We start from the raw sequence: 18,469 nt of genomic DNA, 5'->3' as shown, positions 1-18,469 counted from the left end.
ACTTTCAGGGCATTAACAAACAAATACAACAAACAATATCATCAGAGTCATTAGCAAATCCTAAGCTATGCCGGCTTTATAATAACTAAAATGACCCAAAAAAGTACCCGTTGCAGGCCTGAACGTCGCTTGAGTGCGTTGGGGCCTGGAAACTTAAACACTGGCCGCTTCACTCAATGAGCAAACAAAAGAAATTGACTCGGTACCTGACTCGTTGCGTTTAGAAGTGAAGAGTAGAGCGTTCACGTGCTCACAGCGTGGACCTGTCGTGGCTCGTGGCTCCGCACGCGCCTCCTGCATGGACTCCCGCAGCACTGAATCTCCCGGTCCCCACCGTGTAGTCGATCTTGGTCGCCTTTTCCAAACGAAACCACAACTCCTCCGGTGTCCAAGACGATTCTCACCTCTAAGTTCACAAAGAACAGCAGTGGTGTAGCTCCCCGACGCGGTAGCCAACCCTCCTCACTGTCTTTTAACCTAGCGTGCTCTCGCGTGTGTCGCGTCAGTTTTCACAACAGTCCAAGCTGCGCCTTCTTGAATAAAACAGAGGAAAAGTGTCCCACCGCACATAACCAAAGTCCACTGCTTTAATAAATGTCCTGGCCGAACACTTGACTGCAGCTGCCTTTCCTTAGCTGGGAAAGTTTTTTTAGCTTAGCATATGCTAACTGGGAGGAACAACCGAGCAGACAGTCTCCTTCACCACCCTCCGTCGAACTCTCTCTCTTTTTTTCTCCCCTTCCAATTGCGCAACAAGGATCAGTATCCTTAACCAATTAGAAACTAGTAAAATAATTTGGCAATTATTAAATACAGAAATAAAATACAAAATTGTACATAACAAAGGCATTTGACATAGGATTATTACTAGTGTTTGGAAATTGCTTTTTAAACATTTTTAAACATCTTAACCTTTTTTTTCTTTTTTACCGTTCACAGGAATTGAATTGAATGAACCCAAAATATAACGCAGGCTACAATTATATAGACTTATAAATTGAGAAGAAGCAACTTGGAGGAAAGTGGATCGAAACAACTGAGGGAGGTTGGGTACAGAGAATGACTGAATGAACACAAACAGAGGACAGGAAAACATCAACTAAGCAATATTAGAGTAAGCACAAAAGTGAGCAGAGATATAAATCAGACAAACATACTAAAATAAAGCACAGTAGGCTCTGAAGTCAAAAGCAGACAAAAGCTCAGCAAAAAATGACCAAGTACCTACTAAAAGTCCACACAACATACAAAAAGCAACCCAAAGTTTGGTTTAATTCCGTACCCTACTGTAGACAGGGTACAGCAGGGCACAAGGTACAGTAGTGCAGTTTTGAATTGAAATAAATAGCAACTTGAAGGTGTTAAGGAATGAGAAGTGAGGTATGAGTCACTAAAGTCTTTAGTGTGAAGAGCTGTTTCCTGTTCATTTAATACCAACTCATCGTTGAAGTCAACAGGCATCTAATTTTCACTGCTCTCAAAGACAATAAAAACGTTGGATGTTGACTGCTGCATTAGGCAAGTACATATCTTTATCTTGTAAATTAATAAATGTAGGGTTTTTTTGCTTCTAAAATTCAATATTTTCTGTTTAGAATTGAGCAAATTGGTGCCAGAGAAGACCCATTTCTCTGATAAAGTTAATTTATTATCTGTTACAGAAACAAAATGATATTGACAAGAGGCTATGACAGGATATATACATTATATTTCTAATTAAAACTGGGACATGTTTTATCATATATATATATATATGGGTTTTTTTCTAATTAGTATTTTTCTTATTTTAGGGCAACTAAATTACAAACAAATATATTTGTTTTATTATTTGGGAATTACTCTCTAGCAGTGCAGTTGGTATTTATGAATAATGTTTTCTATATACTGTCTCTACAATATACATTTTGACTGTTTTTATTTTCCGTACCGTCAGGTTCAAGATGAATTCATTGGTGAAAAGTCAGATTATTCTGACATTTTATGTCATTTCCTTCCTGATTGGACTTCCTGCCAATCTGGTGGCTCTCTATGCTTTTAGCATAAAAATCCACCACAGTCCTCTTCCAACAGACATCCTGCTTCTGAATCTGACTGTGTCCGACCTGCTCTTCTTGATCATCCTTCCTCTCAAGATGCACGAGGCAGCATCAGGGATGCAGTGGAATCTGCCCAACATTATGTGTTCTATCACCTCCTTTACCTTTTTCTCCGCAATCCACACCAGCTCCTTGCTGCTGATGGCAATCGGCGTGGTCCGCTACATCGGAGCAGCATTTCCTGTTATCTACCAACACCTCAAGAAACCTGTGTACCCGATCATTATCAGTGCTGTTATTTGGGTGATCTCAATGGGACACTGCAGCATCACTTTTATCATCCAGCACCACCCCTCCTTGTCCAGCTCAGACTCTTCTATGTGCTATGAAAACTTCACAGAGAAGCAACTGGAGGTTCTCCTCCCAGTGCGTTTGGAGTTTTTCTTTCTGTTCTGCTTTGTGCCTCTTTTAATTACTGCTTACTGCTACCTGCGCTTAATTTTGATTCTGTACAGCCGTCCCAGGATATCCTGGATGCAGAAGAGGAAGGCTATTGGCATGGCTTTAGGAACTTTTGCTGTGTTCCTCATTTCTGTTGGACCATTCAACTTCTCTTTTTTGCTGGGTTACTTCCAGCAACAAAGCCCAGTGTGGAGATACTACACTTTGCTGCTCAGCACGTTGAACACCTGCATTGATCCAATTATATTCTATTTTTCCTCCTCTGTTTTTCACTTCACAAGCAAAAAATCAATTTTCAGAAAGCACTGGTGCAAATGGAGAAAAGGGACAAATTTAGGGCACTAATTCATGATCAATGTGCGTTCCATCCCACATGATGTATTTGACAGTGGCATTTTATCAAATACAAAATGCCAGGAAGCCAGCCAGGGCTGAAATCAATGACAGCTTCCTCATCTTTGACATGTTGTTTCCCGTTTGCTACCATGTACAAGCAGCTTTTTCTGAGTACACATAAAGATAGTACTTGTAAAACAATTAAAATTAACTGTAATGATTAACCTGTCAGGAAATATATACAAAGACAAAATTAGAAATGTGCATTTTCATATATGCGAGGTGGCCTGTTTGTTGTTAACATTAATGTGTTGATTTTTAAATAAATCCTTTAAACAATGACCATCATGTGACAGTTTTTATATATCATATGAGAACAAAGAGAGTACTTTACTCTTTTATAACTGCAGTATTTACTTATTTCTCAGTAATTGATGGTTGTGAGATGATTTATTTTATTATAACTCTGCAAGCTCTCATACTGCTTTGGATACAAAGTGATGAATGATGACAATTATTTGATTTAAACTAAAGGTCACCTACTTTGGATATTGCCTGGCAACTACTAGACAAAAAGACATATATGTTGTCCTATTTTGCATTAGTAAAATCTTTGGACCAGCACAATGTAATTCATACAGAATTACAATGTAGATGTTGCCTGCTGCCCATGGAGCAGTATCCAACAATGGTTTTGTTTTGCTTTCAAACAAAACCATGGTGAGATCAAAACTGAAAATATGTTTTTTTTTTCCTTTCACTGAACATATTTTCTTTCACTGAGATGTAATTGATAATACATAAACCATGGAAAGCACATTTACGGGTACTGACTATCTCCAGCTACTCACATTTGAGCCCTGCTATTAGGCTTAAAATATGTTCACTCACATTTTGATTTACTTGAATGTCAGGCAAAGAAAATGAAATGTGAACTCATTTTAATACAGTAGGCAGAGCAACTCATTAAAATCTGGATTAAGTTTTTTTATAAATTTGGAGATATTTACAGCAAAAACCTAGCCCCATCCACCTTGCAGAAGTTAATTAAATAGCATAAGTCTTAAATAAGAAATGAACATTGAAAATCTAAAAATATATTTGGATTTTAAAGTTGTTTGATCCAAATGGAATCTCCAGACATCCTAGGCCTAGTGTCTGCAGAGACAGCCTTGAAAGTCTTAGATACATTTTTCAAACACAAAATCTTAGTTGCAGCTATAACCTGGCTATGATTTTGTTTACTGGGTTTTTTATTGGGTCAGAGTCCTAAATGAAGGGACTACTGAGCTTCTTAGCACACATCTTAATATTCCACTGGAAAGCTGAAAAGTATGAGTTCAAGATCATTTTTCTTTAACTTGTGTTCTTTACATAAGAGAGCAATTCAATAAAATGTAAAGCAAAATGTTACCAGTGTTGGCTACAGAACAGATTAGGTGCTTGCATTTATCATTCTCAGGTTTATGTCAACAACACGTTAAAGTGTTGTTTCTGACAAAACAACATATTTCTGATATCTGCAAACATCCTGATTTTATTTGTCCTCAAAAAGTTTTCTAATGACATCAATGGGGGTTTCCTTTGTTGCTTTTTGCTTTGAAGTGTCATTTCCTGCTTGCTTCAACGCGGGCCTGCCACTCTTCTGCACTCGTGCATTCTGTAGGCACACATGTAGAATATACCTGTAAAACAAACATGAGTTGTAAAGACAGAATTATTAACCACACTGGGCACTTTTCACAACAAACATGCATGTAAAGATAAGAGAAAAGAAAACATTCACAACAAGAGTGAAATAGTATGTGCAGAAATGTCCTTTGACTTGACATTCAGGTGAGATGGAAGTGGTCCGGAGGCAGACCTTCATAGTTCTTTGTAAGTGACGCTGGATATTCTGGGTGTGATGTCATTTGGTTTGAGTTGTTACTTTTGTTTTTACAAGAGTTCACTTGCATAAAGAAAAAACAAAAGAGATGGGGGCAACAGTTGTGTGCTGGAAACACCCGGGCACAGTATTCTCAATCTATAAAAACATGGAGGAACCAGAAATCCGTCTCCACTTTAGCCCTCTAAAACAGCGGGCATAGCAGGGGGCAACAGTTGTTGTCCTGTTGTGAATGTTTTCTTTAATCTTGCTTTGACTTGAATTGGTTTAGCTTTTTTTTAAAAAAATTTTATTGGATTTTGTTATTTCTGACTCCTCGCCATTCCCATCTCGCCTGACAGACATGGCTTGGAAGGTATTTACATGCTTAATTTGAAATATTGAATGTTTATCACCAGTAAAACACAATATTTCAACAAATATTTGCATCTTGAAAGTGTTAACCAACCTGCAAAGAAGGTCATGAGTAGAGCCACCCAGCCAAGTATGTAGGACCAAGAGAAACGCCAGTCACCAAAACGCTTGCCCAGGAAGTTCACCGTCACTCCCGTGTAAATGGCCATTGCAAGCAGGACAAAGAGAGCTATTGTGAAGACAAAGATTCATTATAAGATGTCTATCCTTAAAATTAACAGTCCCTTCAATTGACTGTTACCTGGCAACTATTAGACAAACAGATGTCAATGTTCTCTATGATTTCCATTCTAAACAATCCTTTGATAAATGTAGCAACAAACAACAAAAAAAATGGGGGTTGCATTTTTGTTATTGAATCTATGACTTACTTGAAACAAAGAACATGATGCCTGCAGCAAATGAGCGATTGAACCTCTCAAAAGCGGAGAAGTGAGCAAAGGAGAGGATTCCCGCGATGATGCCAGCAAAGCAGGTCATGGCAGAAAGGATCATGAAAGCTCGAGTGGCATTCCAGTAAGCTAAGTAAGAGAGGAATTTAATTAATTTGACTAGGCAGTACATGCAGTTTGAATCGTTTTTAATTAATCCTATTCTTGTAAGATCTTTAAATGTAGTTGAATCTAAAATTGATCCAATTCAACTCAGTTTATATGGATACGGTTAATTCACAACAAAGGTCATCTCAAAGAACTTTACAAAAATAATTTCATTTCAATCACATATACATTTCAATTGATCCTAGTTTTGAAATAGAGTGTGCTCAATTAATTATTGATTAATGTCTGCAATGTGTATTTTGTGTGGAAACAGTGTTCTGAATGATTAATTTTGTGAATTTTCTGGTTTGTGTAAGAAAAACAACTTTAAAATTATTACCACTTTAGTCAACGTGGTAACAAATTAGTAAACAAACTAAAAACAGTCACAGTTTGTATTTCAAACCGTCAACTAAGATTTTTAAGAGATTTGGAAAGTTAGACTTTCTCTCTTGGGAATTTTTTTTCCTTCAAAATCAAGACCTTTTAAATGTTTATCACTGAGAAGAGAATATGTATTTTCACAATTAGGGTCATGAAAGCTGCTGTGGTTTAAATGAAAATTTCTTGCAGCTTTACTATTTGCAGTTTTAATGCGATGCACAAACTAAGAAACAATTATTAAAATGAATAAATTCTAATGCTCATTGTGCAGATGTTTTGGATTTTAAACATCAAAAATGTCCTTTATGAAACTGAGTTCATAGGTGGAAAACAGATAACATTCAAACAAAGCACGGCTTAGTGATGTGACTCATCGAAGCTGCTTGTTAATAACATGTCAACAGGAAAGCAGATATCACATAGACTAGATGAGGATGTGGCTGTCCTTACTCATTGCACTTCTGAGGTTCCATTTTTCTTACAACTTGAAGAACTTTATTTTATTATAAAATAGTTGGGAAATTATTGCATCACACGTTAAAAGAAAGGACAATGGATACAAGCATTTCAGGGAATGACTTAGAACATCCAACTCACCAATGCTGTCAGTCTGCATGTAACATTTGCCAGACATGCAGTACCTCCACAGGCCCTGATGGGCAAAGCTGCCCGACAGGCGGTACTGCATCCAGTAGTCTGTTGCTGTCGAGACCACCAGCAAGATGTTTCCCACAATGGCACAAAACAGGCCCCCTCCCATGAAGCTGTACATCATGAGTGACACTAAGGTGCCGGCAAAGGCTTTGTGCACTGCAAAAAGAGTAAAAGTATGGAAGTTATTGATAAATGTGAACCTAGCAAATGTATGAACTTAAGTCAGATGCAGGTCACTTATTTAAAGACCATATACTTGGGTTGTTGATAAAATCATAAGACTTGGAAGTTGATTCGGACCTTAGTACAATGACATCATTTCACTTGAATATGAGTTGTTTCAGTGGAACTCGGGTGTTATCACAAGCTAAACAAAGTATGTTATTTTAAGCAAAGGCTGATTATATATTTCCTGAATTAAATATTAACATAATTAGTCATCAGTAGGTTTACACTGGCAACTAGGAGAGAGGCAAGATTGTGTGTCACTGGATTTCACAAAATTGACACACCACAATTGTTCTTTTTGAAGTGAAATGGTCTTCTAAAAGCTAAAATTATGCACCCGATATGAAACCAAGTGTTTTAGGTTTGATTCCTGCTTTAAATGATGAAAACCCATTGTTGTGCAAGAAATATTGTAATTCTTGAGTGGTATCTCCATCATTTTTGATCTGACTGTCAAATGTCAAATTCAAAAGCCTTTAAAACACGCAAATTCTCTCCAAGACAATATTTTGGGCAACCGGTAGAAAGAAGAAAAAGAGGCACACAAGATAGGTAGCAGTCGATGCACTGTTACTAGCAAAACCTTGCATCAGCTTTGGAGTTCCCTATTAACCAACACATGTGGGTAATTTCCTTTTATTTTAAAAACACAGAACAGCATATGACCAAAATGTAATATATAAAGAACTCATGCATACTTAGAACAAGTTTGTTCTGGTCATTACGTTTCATACTTCGTGCGAAATTCTGGTGCAGAACTCCTGGGAAGTCTTTGCCAATACAAGAGAAGTAATTATGTGATTCAACATACAGTAATAAACATGAAAATATTTCATGTGTTGAAAAATGCTCTCAGTTTTTACAGTTTAAGGGAATAATATTTAATATACGTCAGCTTTCCAGCTAAGTAAATGTTCTTGATTGAAAAATAAATTATGGGTCCAGGAAGTGATATTATAGACATGAAGTAAGTTGTTTGAAAAACCAACAACCTAAAAATAGTATAAAATATCCTCGTAGTTATCCATTTGTGCCCTAAAACTTGAATAAAATGATATTTTTAACTTGAGGTACAAGATTTAGCATTATTCAGACTTGACAAAGAAAAAAAAATAAATACAATGAAACATAGCAAATGTTAACAGTTGCTGATCAAACACAAACAAAAATAAAACATTTTAATAAAGTTACTCAAATGCATGAGCCATATAATTTTGTGTAAGAAAAGTATCAATTAAGTATCAAAAGTAATCAATTTTTGGTCAATTTTGCTAGACTGTTGTAACATTTGAAATTTTGCTAACTTACTTGTATAAGAATAAAACACAAAGTGTAGAACTCGGGACATAGCCCTGGATTTGAATGCCTTGACTGTGGACTCAACTTGGGAATTTATGCTTTTATTTGGGATTTGACTCAAGGCTTGACCAACTTGTAAGTACCAAGCAGCTTTGTCCCAGTTCTGCAAATCAGTTGTGTTATTCAAAGGTAAAACCAAAACCAAATAGGCAGAGCAGAAGCAAAGTTTAGAACTTGGACTTTAATTCTGGTCTTGGTGGTCCTGACTGTAGTCTCTATTCTAAACATGCATGTTGAGATGTGACTGAAGTGGAAAGACATGAGGCTGACTTGTGAGTTTCATCTCTAACACCACACAAAGCTCCACAACGAATTAACATCATTTCCTAATATTTAGATATACATGTATATTTTCATTGTAGACTTCTTATTATCTCTGCATGTGCTACATTTTTCACCAAGAATTATACAAAACTGACAGAAGAGATGCAAAGACTTCCAGCTAAACTCTCAAAAGCTTCTGAAGGCCTTTAGGGCCCACAAGTAAGACATGCACCTGTTGGCTTGAGAGGAGTCAGCCATTGTAAAAAGGAAGACCACCCCACATCAACCTACCTGAATTCCTCAGGATATATGAACCCTCTTAAGAATCAGCCCTTCCTCAGGGAGAGAGTGAGAGAGAGTGCAAACCAGGAGTGAGCAAATCGTCAAAGAGGAAGCTGTAGGCTGAATTCCAAAAGGTTATCACCCCAACTTTCTGTTGATGGAGGCAAAATCCTTTAAAACAATCAGCACAGAACAAATGCACTTGAGCTGGTGGGCCACAAGCCACGTGACATATTTACATTGAACTACATGGGAGTCTTTTGGGGAGAGGGGTGAGGGAATGATGGGTGGGGAGGGGTGATGGTGTGGACACGGGGGAGGCTCTGGCATACGAGGCCACTGCTCTACAGTCCTTGTCTGTTGTTCTATCAGTCATTCTGGAACTGTGGATGTGCAAATGCTTGCAGTACTGCTGTGGTCAATGGAATATGCTGAAGTGCCCAGTTTCTTTTAGTGTAGCTGGGGTGTGGTCACAGAGACACATGCACGCTTGCAACAGACGCATGACCAACTTGCTGATAAAATTACACACTGCATACAAAAAGTGTTAAACATGTCGACACTTTGTAATGACGCACTGAGAGTAAGAAGGCAGAATAATTACGGACTATTCATCCATCTTTACTGTCCTAGCAGAAATGTCATGTGGAGTTGTAAGTAAAAATACGACCCAGGGACCATTTAACAACATCAAAAAACAGTAAAGGCAGACATTTTTCTGGCAGTTTTAGTAAAAAAAAAAAGTTTAAAAATGAAGGCCCGGTGCAGGATTTCAGCTCTGATCTGACAACACAGTTTTATATGTAGCCAGTAAGGACGTTGCACTAGAAGCATGACAAGGGGAGGGAGATTGTGCAGCATCTAGTACTGATTATAAATGATTAGAAAAAAATAAAGTTGAACTCGTAAACATGACTTTCTCTTCTGGGAAAAAGAGGGTAGTCACATTTTCTCTTACCCATCTCTGACAGCGAGACCCACCCATCATCAATTTCCACAGGAAGTGAGCAACATGTCAGTCTACGTGTCTCATATGATAGCAAGTTATATTTATATTTTAAGATGCAGTTGACCTTATTTGTGTCTCATGATAGACCAAGTAAATCTCCTAAACTGGTAGAGATGATAAAATATTTTGCTCTTCTTTTTTGTACATGTTTCTGTCGTATTCTTTCACACTCAACGGTCTAAAGAAAATGTCACCTTCTCTTAGATCTGGTTCTGCATAGCTGTTCCTCCCCTGCCAATGCTGCTCTTTGTAATCCGTCTTTATTTTTCAAAAGAACTAACTTTTAAACATGCTGAAAAATGTTTATACAATTAAAGAAGCTACGGGACAACTAATCCATTTGATCGGATTTGAGATTAACTCGCCTTATTTATCTAAAACTGAATTTAGTTTGCTTCTGTAATTTAACCAGTTTTACTGACAGAGTTGATGGTCATTGGTTTCTAAAACAATGCCTGAATGATATTGTATAATTTAGATTTTTAATACTTTTCAACAAGAAAAATGAATATAAAGCACATTAATGAAGACAAGTATCACCACTTCAGGTTTGTTGAAGGTATCATCAGTTCTAACTGACTGGACATTCAGATGAATTCATGTAATTCATTACTCCACAGCACCACCTGCTGCGCAAATGTATGAAACATCAGCAGCAATGTATGCTTCTGCAAGCAAGATGAATTTTGAGGCCCTCCATTCCTGATTGATATAATTTGGTCAAAGATTAACAGATTATTCAACTTCAGCACAAAAACTTACAAATTAGTAAAATAATATCTGATTTTCCGTTTACCTTTAAATGTATTTTCAAGCACTTTAAAAAACAATAGCCTGGATTTACATTTATGTCAAATTATTTCAGGAGAAAAATTTTCTTTACAGTAAATGCAACAAATGTAGATTTTTCAGTGCAACCCAAGACATTTAAAAATAAAACAAATTAAAAAAGCAAAACATTAGTCCTTATTTATTTTGACCAGAGGATGAACTGTCTCCAGAGTTTCTGGACAACAATAAAATGTTATTTTTTCCATCATCTGATGTTTTGACAGAAAAAACGTTCTTCTTTCTTAAATAATTGGCCACTTTTACAGCTCTTTACCTTCTTGAACGTCTAATTCTGCATTAAATATCTGCAAAAAAAATTTAATTACTACGTGAATAGAAAAACTGACTATATGGTATTACATTATTAGCCAACACACGCACTGAAGTCTAAGGAATGTTTTTATTATATCAATAGTTATTACAGTTAAAATTAAATATATAAAACTTTTCAGTAATATATTGTGTATATATATATAAATAAAAGTTAGTTTTGCAAAAATATACACATCGATTTACTCATTTAAACTGTTGTTGCAACTCTGACTGGGGCAGGTGGGACAAACATGGGTAGCGTCACAGATCTTTCAGACGGAGTCTGGAATAAAGAATACAATAGAAAAAAGTTAATTTGATTAGGATTAGCAATTTTCAATATGTTCTTCCTTTGTAGAAAATCTACCTGGTGCAAACTGTTGTAGTCAGGAGGAGGCCTAAGCCCTCCATTCAAAACTGCCTTAGGCTGGATGGTTTTCACCTAGAAAACAGAGATGATGAAAACTTCTGAAATATATTTATCTCTGGGAACAGATGCGAGTTCCAAAACAGTTAGATAAAATCATCATAGGGTGGCTAAACTATTTTCATAAAGCTGCAGCCTCATTGAATTCAAGGCTTGTACAAGGTAGTCATTTAAAATGACTAAAAACATTAACACCATTTCAAGTTATGATTTCTCAGGATTTAGTTTATGTGCACTGTGTTTGTAAAGTAGTGGAGGTTTAGTTCCCCCTTTGCCCATTAGGCTCTAGTATATCTATAGGAAGAATTGTGAATGGATGGTGAGGAAAATCTTTACTTGCTACATACACTGTTAAAGAATTGTCAGTTTGGGATGTCCATGTTTACTAAAGCTTACTGAAGAAAAATAAAAACAACAACAAATGTTTAAAAGGTCCTATTGCCTGAATTGACAAGCATCTGGAATACTGAAAATTGATAAACTTTCAGGAAAATAATCTAAGTTTGGTGTGCCACCCATTTTACAGCCCACCAATTGTTAGCATACATGAATATTTGCTAATCTGATTCACATGTTTATGTAGGCATGTAATAAATGAATCACTCAACTGCTCTGGAGACTGGATATCTTGTCTTGTTGCCTACACAAACAAAAACAAAAATATTAAAATCTTTCAAACATAACTAAGACATCAAACATTCTAATTCTCCCAGAGAATTGCATGCAAAGATCATTTATATTTAGTTGTACTCTAAAAATGAATCAATGCACTTTGTTCTGTAAATTGCATTGCAAGACATAGTTCCTGATATGAACAAAGTTATTCACCACCCCCAGTTTGCTATACACAGACAAATCAGGTGATTCAACTGGAGGAGTGGGAGGCTGAAAATCCCATTTTTGTGACTTATTGAAGTACAAAGCTTGTAACCAGATTGGATTTGGAAGTAAAATTTAACACAAGAATATTGATACAAAAATGTGAATTCTTCATAACTTCACTTACTTTTTTTCTTGTGGTGGTAGAAAATTAGGAAAATAAGGCCAATTAATAGGGTCAGGGTGAGAATGCTGCATGGGATTCCAGCTGCAATGCCAGCAATGGCAGACCCACTCAAACCATCACCTAAAGTCAGCAAGTCAGGCAGCCGTCAGTAGTTGGCATGATACAAACCAATCTGAATTATTTGACAAAACAGATTGCCATACCTGGGCCAATTCTGTGAACCTCAGATGGCTCTCCATCTGTTAGCCGAGCTTTGGGAATGATTCGAAACCTGTATGTCATGTCAGGATCAAGCAAAAAGACATCTGCACTCCTAGCATACCCAGGTTTCTGCTGAATGATGCGGTATTCTTTTGAACTTCTCTTAGGAACAGAATAATCACCACCATGGCTCAGAAGATCAGGTCCTTTCATTTGGATGTCAAAACCTTTGAGAAAACAAAAAGTTACATTTTGTTCAACTCCGTATTTCAGTCATTCCTTTTTTAAATTGACAAAATTAGTTGATAATTTCAACATTGTAAACAAACTGACATATGCTTTTCCTTGTAGTTCTGTTCTTAAATGTTTTCCCGAAAATACAATCTTGCTCAGCTGAAAACTTCACACGTAGCTCAGTGTTTATACCCCTATATTTTGTGAGAAGTTTCTATATTCAACATTTAGTCAGTATTTTTCCCAAAACACTTCTGTTTAGGCAACAAATAAAGAAAAGGAACGGTGGAAAGTAACATTTCCCTAAGAGATCTTTCTGTGACGATAAATCAGCTTAGAGCTTACTCAGTTTCTTTCCTCAAGTCATTTCTGCTTTACCTGTAACCACAGATGTAGGTGGGACTTCCCAGGTTAATGTGATGATGGTTCCATCTTGATTAGGGAACAAACTGGAATCTGAGATAGTCGGTCCTGGAGAGAGATTTTGGACAGATAGAGAGAAGGGGAGTTGATGGCATGTAAAGACTGGAGAGCTTTGTTTAAAGGGAAAGAGCACTCTGAGGCATTACTTAGCTCCCAACTAAGAGCCCATTGTGTGTTTTTGTCCTAGAAATGCAAGTCATAGAGCAAAAAGAGGTACATGGAACAGAATCCCTCAAACCGTTGCATGTCAACAGAAGTATTGGCTGTTTGTAAGGTCATAAAATAAAAAGCATCTTGTGCAGAAATTTTTAAAAACTGCCTCAAATCAACTCCAGGAAGTTGGATTTAATGCTACCATTTTGATCTTTTTCTGCTACCGTTATGTTGGGTCTCTTTAACTGCACCTACTCGCCTGTGTTTTCTCTGATATAAGTGTCTTTAAATGTTAAAATTGCCCAAAGCTAATAAAGCAAACAGCTCACCTCAAAATGTAAAGTGCAATTTAAAAAATTTCAGACCGATACATAGCTATGAAAAGTTTACAGGTCATTTTGGACTTTTTACAGGCCTACCAGTTATTATTGCAAAATAAAACACCAGAATTAGATCTTAAAAAATGTTTCGATGTCCAATAAACATATTTCAGGGTTTTTGTGGAACTCATTTGCATAAAACATTTCAGCAACAAAGCTGTTCAAAGTGCCTTATATATGAAAAGTAAATAAATAAATAAAATGTCGAGGTGATATGCAAGTCATTGTAGAGACAGAGGTTTGATATGCTGTTTTAATAAAACACCCTTTAAATTCTTTTGCTTATCTTGAAGGGTCAACCATTTTCTACTTTTGATCTAGAAATTCTTTTTCTAAATTAAGCAACAAGAACAGATTAAGTGTTCTTTCATTCAAAATAATTGCTACGTTTTGCCAAATTTAGTAAGTGGTACAATCCATGTCTGATTTTGACTTTACCTTGCAGCTGAAGCAGCTTTCTCTGATTGCCCAGTGGATTGCGACATGTACAGGTATAGTTTGGCGCAAGCAGGAAAGTGCTGATATTGTAACTGCGAATCTTCAGCTGTGTAGTGTCACTGCTGATCTGGTACGTTGACCCAGTGATGACAGACTCATTTCCCTGCGACCATGAAACCACAGCCTGAGGGGATGCCTCACTGACACAGCGGATGGTTACTGCAATTTTTCCATCTGAATCAACAGAGGTTTTCACAGTTGGAAGAAAATTTCTGGGACTTTCTGTGGAGCAAACAGAATCTTGGTAAGGGTTGTTCTTGAGGCCAAAGCACAGTTTTGATTGAAAGACAGATTTTCATATAAAGTCAATAAAACATAAGAGGGATAACAATAAAATATTACTTGCGGTAATGTTGCAGGTGTTTTGTTCAATTGGATGCTCTGCTAAGCAAGTGATAGTTATGTCACGGAGGTTAGCGGAGGAAGTAACAGTGAGGCTGAAGGTTCCAGCTCCACTGCTTATATTACTTAGTGCTGGGAAAGTCAACTGGGCCTCTGGCATTCCTCCTGCCCACTTGCACTGATACTGCAGGTCAGAATTGTTCACAGACACCACAGAGCATATTGGACTACCCAGCGGCCTGTCTGTTACCAGAAAAAAAATACCTAAATGATTACAAGTCTTAATCAGACAACAGGGGTAAATATTCATGCACACACTTCATATAAAAGCTCTATGTTCAGATATTTCAAGCCACTGCCAAGAGATCCAATTTAAACAATGTACATTTAAACAAAATTAGAAGTGCTTTTGACATACCGTAGACCTTTAAAGTCACATTCTTCTCACGCTTCTCCTTAGTCATGTCATTGAGCACAGAGCACGTGTAAGAGCCTCCTTGACTGGTCTGCACGTTTGTCAGATTTAGGATTCCTTGGTGAAAATCTGAAAGAATTTGACCCCCAAAGATCCACTGAGGAATTGACAGTGGGAATCCTTCAGCTCGGCAGGTCAAAATCAGAGAGTCCCCTGCCTTGTAGAAAGGTTGAATTGGCAGTGCCTCCACAATGGGCTCATCCGGCCCGTCTGCAGCAAAACAAATTTAAATAAAACATAGAAGGATGCACACACAGCTTTTAAGAAACATTCAGAGCAGAAGAGGATTCATCTTACAAAGAACAGTCACATTCTTATGCATGGTCATGCTGCTGAAGGGGTTCATCAATGTCACAGAGTATGATCCCTTGTCTGTCCGGTTAGGTCCAAAAATTACAAGGCTGGTTCCCTCCATCAAATAGTGTGTGCTGTTTTGCAGGTCTCTTCCATTGAAGCGCCATATTTCTTGTTCAACAACACCTTGAAGCATGTTATATTGTAATGTGAACCGCTCAGCTCCCTCTTGGGCAAAATAAGGTGCTGTGATCAAAGTCACATTCTGGATCATTTCTGTAAACAAAAATGTTAATGGATACAATCAACTTTGCAAACTGGATTCATATTATCAGAACTCTAGTTTATTTACAGGTGCATCTCAATAAGCTATACTAAAAAGTTGTTAATGTGGGATAGCTTCATTACACATTTCAAGCATTCATTTCTTTCCGTTTTTATTATTATTGAAGACAAAAATTCTGATTCTCAGTCACTGAATAACCCTCAAAAGGCCGTTGCTAAAGAAGATGACTTTCCGCAGACAGTTGAATCCAGTACATTACTGGAAAATAAAGTAGGATGAAAAACAATTGGAGAAAAACACACAAAGAAGAGTCACCGATTTGATAGGATTTTGAAATAAAACCCATTCAAAGGTTTTAGGGAGAGGCACAACTGTGGATGGAGTCAGCGCTTTAAGAGCCACCACCCACAGATGCAAGTCCTATAAAACCTTTTGAATCTCTGCAAACTTCAGAATGCTCAGATTTGCTTGACTTTATTCAGCTTTATATGACCAATGTGAAAAGTTCCACTAAAATTACATATGCAGTCAGGTCAGCTGTATATTTAACACAACATCCCCCACATTCCCTTAACTCACCATAAATATTTAGAGTGAATGTCACTGAAACTGTTCCGTGTCCAGACTTTGTTAGTTCAACAGTATAACTTCCAGTAAAGTGCTGTGGCACATCTTTAAAGGTAAGAGATCCATCCTTTTCAATTTCGAGCACACTCCGGCTGTCATTGGCTATGTCTGGAGGAAAGTTGGTGTTTATAGTCCATGTCCCCACAGGCAGAGTTCCCTTAAACCAGGTAACCACTGGATCAGAGGCACCACTATAGGACACAGCCAGAGTCACGTTGGTACCAGCTAAAGCATTCACCAGGGTGGGACCAACAGGAGACACCACCAGTCGGCAGTTAGCACCTGCCAGGATGAGAGATGAGTTCAAGAATTACATTTTTTTTCAGTCTCTAAACTCAATAGAGAGCCCTGCAAGTTTTTTATTGTTATTATTTTTAAAAAATATTGCTTCTCAACAAACCCTCAGTAAAAAAACAACAACATATAAAGTGCGGTAATATTTTTTCCTGTAAAAACTGAAAAACACCGAGGCTCACCTTGAGATGTTAGGATAAACAAAACAGACATAAGCACTGGCCTCAATTTCTGAATCCCTTCCAACCACGTCATCTCAGGTAAACAGAAGAATCTAGGAGCTCATCAACAAAGTAGAGAAAACTTAATTACGTTTCTGTAAAATCCAACATGGGAAAAAAAACAAACAAAAAAACCTCCTTGGCCTCAGACTGACTTGCACGAGTGTTCCTGAGAACTCGAGCTGTGCCCTGTGAGGAGTTCACCTGTGCAGAGTCAAAGCCTTGATTGTTACGAAGCCACGCCCCTTCAATGCAAAAAACAGGAGCCTTATTTCTCTCTTATTTCAGGGGGATAACTAGGGTATGTTGTGCTACAATTTTTTTGTAATTTGCTTTCTATGACTCTGTTTCTTCAAGACTGATGCCATGAGCTTTTAATCGTCATAAAGTTAACCAGAATTTGATATTACAAATTAGTTGTTTGTTACCTAGGCATTTCTCATCTGGATGGGAAAAAGTTGGACCAACTTATATTGACTTTATTCTTCATATTCAGTCAAAATGAAGAAAAAATAATAATCAAAATGATCAGAAATAAACACTTGCTGTGGATCAATATAGGAGTTTAACTTTTAGGATGAAATTACTGGAATAAACAACTTCTCAATTTAAAATTATGAAGAATCAATTGTATGCATAAAGAACAGCCAAAATGGATGAAACATATATTAAAGTGAGATTTCTTGTTTATTTGCCAGCTTTGTTGTTCCAATGTTTATCTTCTGGGCCTGTTCTGCCACTTGGGGGGCAAATAAAGGTAAATAGTAAACATTGTCAGTGGAAAAACTTTACCAAGGGCTAAAATACACACACACAAATGGGCTATATAAAACCTACTGTGAATATTAGTTTTATAAATTTTATATAAAAAATTATTTTGTAATGTTTCTTCTGCCTGAATTTATTTTATAATTATATTTGTGTATGATTGTTTTCATTTTACTGTTTAAAATGCTAGAATTTGAACATAACTTTCAAATTCTGTCTGATTACATTATTTCAAATATTTATTCAGATTATGCAGTTGGTACTGTACCCTTTTACTCAAGTAATTTCTTCAACTATTTTTTACTTTTACTTGAATAAAAATATGTTAAAGCAATGCAACTCTTGGGTACAATTTTTGGGTACTGCCTCTGATGCATAGCCTATATATTTACCCTGTGATCTATTCAGTTGTTTTCTCCCCTATCATTACTTCTTGACTGTTCATCTACCTGACCACTAAGTGGAGTTTCTCCAAAAACACAAAATAATGTAGCTGGCCTCAACTACTGCACTGATAATTTCCCAAAGATGCTCAACATTAGAACTGTGTGGTTATGTGTCTTAAATATCTTGTTGAGGGCTATTAAATTGTTGTGCAACAATCTCCAGTGGTTCGCCAACTCCCTCTAGTGGTAAACACAAATACAAAATCTGACCTACAAACTCAATTAACCTCACTATTTAAAATCCAAATTAAAAATATATCCTTTGTGAAAGCATTGACATTTTTGAACATTCTTAATTTTTTTTTAACATGATGTGCTTATGATCAGAGATATAACATTGGTAAAAAAAAACAACAAAAAAACCCCCATCAAATTTCAGAATCAAATTTGTGATTG

At 36.8% G+C, this 18,469-nt stretch overlaps 2 protein-coding genes across 3 annotated transcripts; both read right to left on the bottom strand.

Annotated features, from left to right (window-relative positions):
* Window positions 1–4,258: 4,258 nt before the first annotated feature.
* Window positions 4,259–9,481, bottom strand: lim2.5 (lens intrinsic membrane protein 2.5). Its single transcript, XM_032559037.1, has 5 exons — window positions 8,856–9,481; window positions 6,657–6,869; window positions 5,508–5,657; window positions 5,171–5,305; window positions 4,259–4,519 (listed from the first exon to the last, which is right to left on the bottom strand). The coding sequence occupies exons 2-5, from the start codon at window positions 6,832–6,834 to the stop codon at window positions 4,458–4,460; spliced, it is 525 nt and encodes a 174-aa protein (XP_032414928.1). The 5' UTR covers window positions 6,835–6,869; window positions 8,856–9,481; the 3' UTR covers window positions 4,259–4,457.
* A 922-nt stretch (window positions 9,482–10,403) lies between these two features.
* vsig10l (V-set and immunoglobulin domain containing 10 like) lies at window positions 10,404–18,430 on the bottom strand. Of its 2 annotated transcripts, none has more exons than XR_004338761.1 (12): window positions 16,821–18,430; window positions 16,297–16,626; window positions 15,435–15,707; window positions 15,081–15,347; window positions 14,663–14,905; window positions 14,261–14,542; window positions 13,245–13,337; window positions 12,635–12,859; window positions 12,428–12,551; window positions 12,034–12,065; window positions 11,366–11,440; window positions 10,404–11,281 (listed from the first exon to the last, which is right to left on the bottom strand). XR_004338761.1 is itself a non-coding variant. In XM_032559034.1 (12 exons), exons 1-12 carry the CDS (start codon window positions 16,891–16,893, stop codon window positions 11,207–11,209), a joined length of 2,088 nt encoding a protein of 695 aa, XP_032414925.1. In that variant the 5' UTR covers window positions 16,894–18,430; the 3' UTR covers window positions 11,068–11,206. The 2 variants fall into 2 exon arrangements, 1 of the variants encoding a protein (XP_032414925.1); XM_032559034.1 differs by having other exon boundaries at window positions 11,068–11,281; window positions 12,432–12,551.
* Between the last annotated feature and the right edge of the window lie 39 nt (window positions 18,431–18,469).

Source organism: Xiphophorus hellerii, chromosome 3, assembly GCF_003331165.1.
Source record: "Xiphophorus hellerii strain 12219 chromosome 3, Xiphophorus_hellerii-4.1, whole genome shotgun sequence".
Lineage (NCBI taxonomy): Eukaryota > Metazoa > Chordata > Actinopteri > Cyprinodontiformes > Poeciliidae > Xiphophorus > Xiphophorus hellerii.
This window is presented reverse-complemented; position numbering and strand designations above follow the sequence as displayed.

What these genes read in the sequence shown, in the direction of transcription:
- vsig10l (XM_032559034.1), bottom strand. Translation starts at nt 16,893, where the DNA reads ATGACGTGGTTGGAAGGGATTCAGAAATTGAGGCCAGTGCTTATGTCT. An exon ending in ACCTACATCTGTGGTTACAG is followed by an intron (nt 12,860 to 13,244) that starts GTAAAGCAGAAA and finishes GTTTTCTCAAAG; the next exon opens with GTTTTGACATCCAAATGAAA. An exon ending in GATATCCAGTCTCCAGAGCA is followed by an intron (nt 11,441 to 12,033) that starts GTTGAGTGATTC and finishes TCTGTTTTCTAG; the next exon opens with GTGAAAACCATCCAGCCTAA.
- lim2.5 (XM_032559037.1), bottom strand. Translation starts at nt 6,834, where the DNA reads ATGATGTACAGCTTCATGGGAGGGGGCCTGTTTTGTGCCATTGTGGGA. An exon ending in CATGCAGACTGACAGCATTG is followed by an intron (nt 5,658 to 6,656) that starts GTGAGTTGGATG and finishes TCTCTTACTTAG; the next exon opens with CTTACTGGAATGCCACTCGA. An exon ending in ACTCATGACCTTCTTTGCAG is followed by an intron (nt 4,520 to 5,170) that starts GTTGGTTAACAC and finishes TTTGTTTTACAG; the next exon opens with GTATATTCTACATGTGTGCC.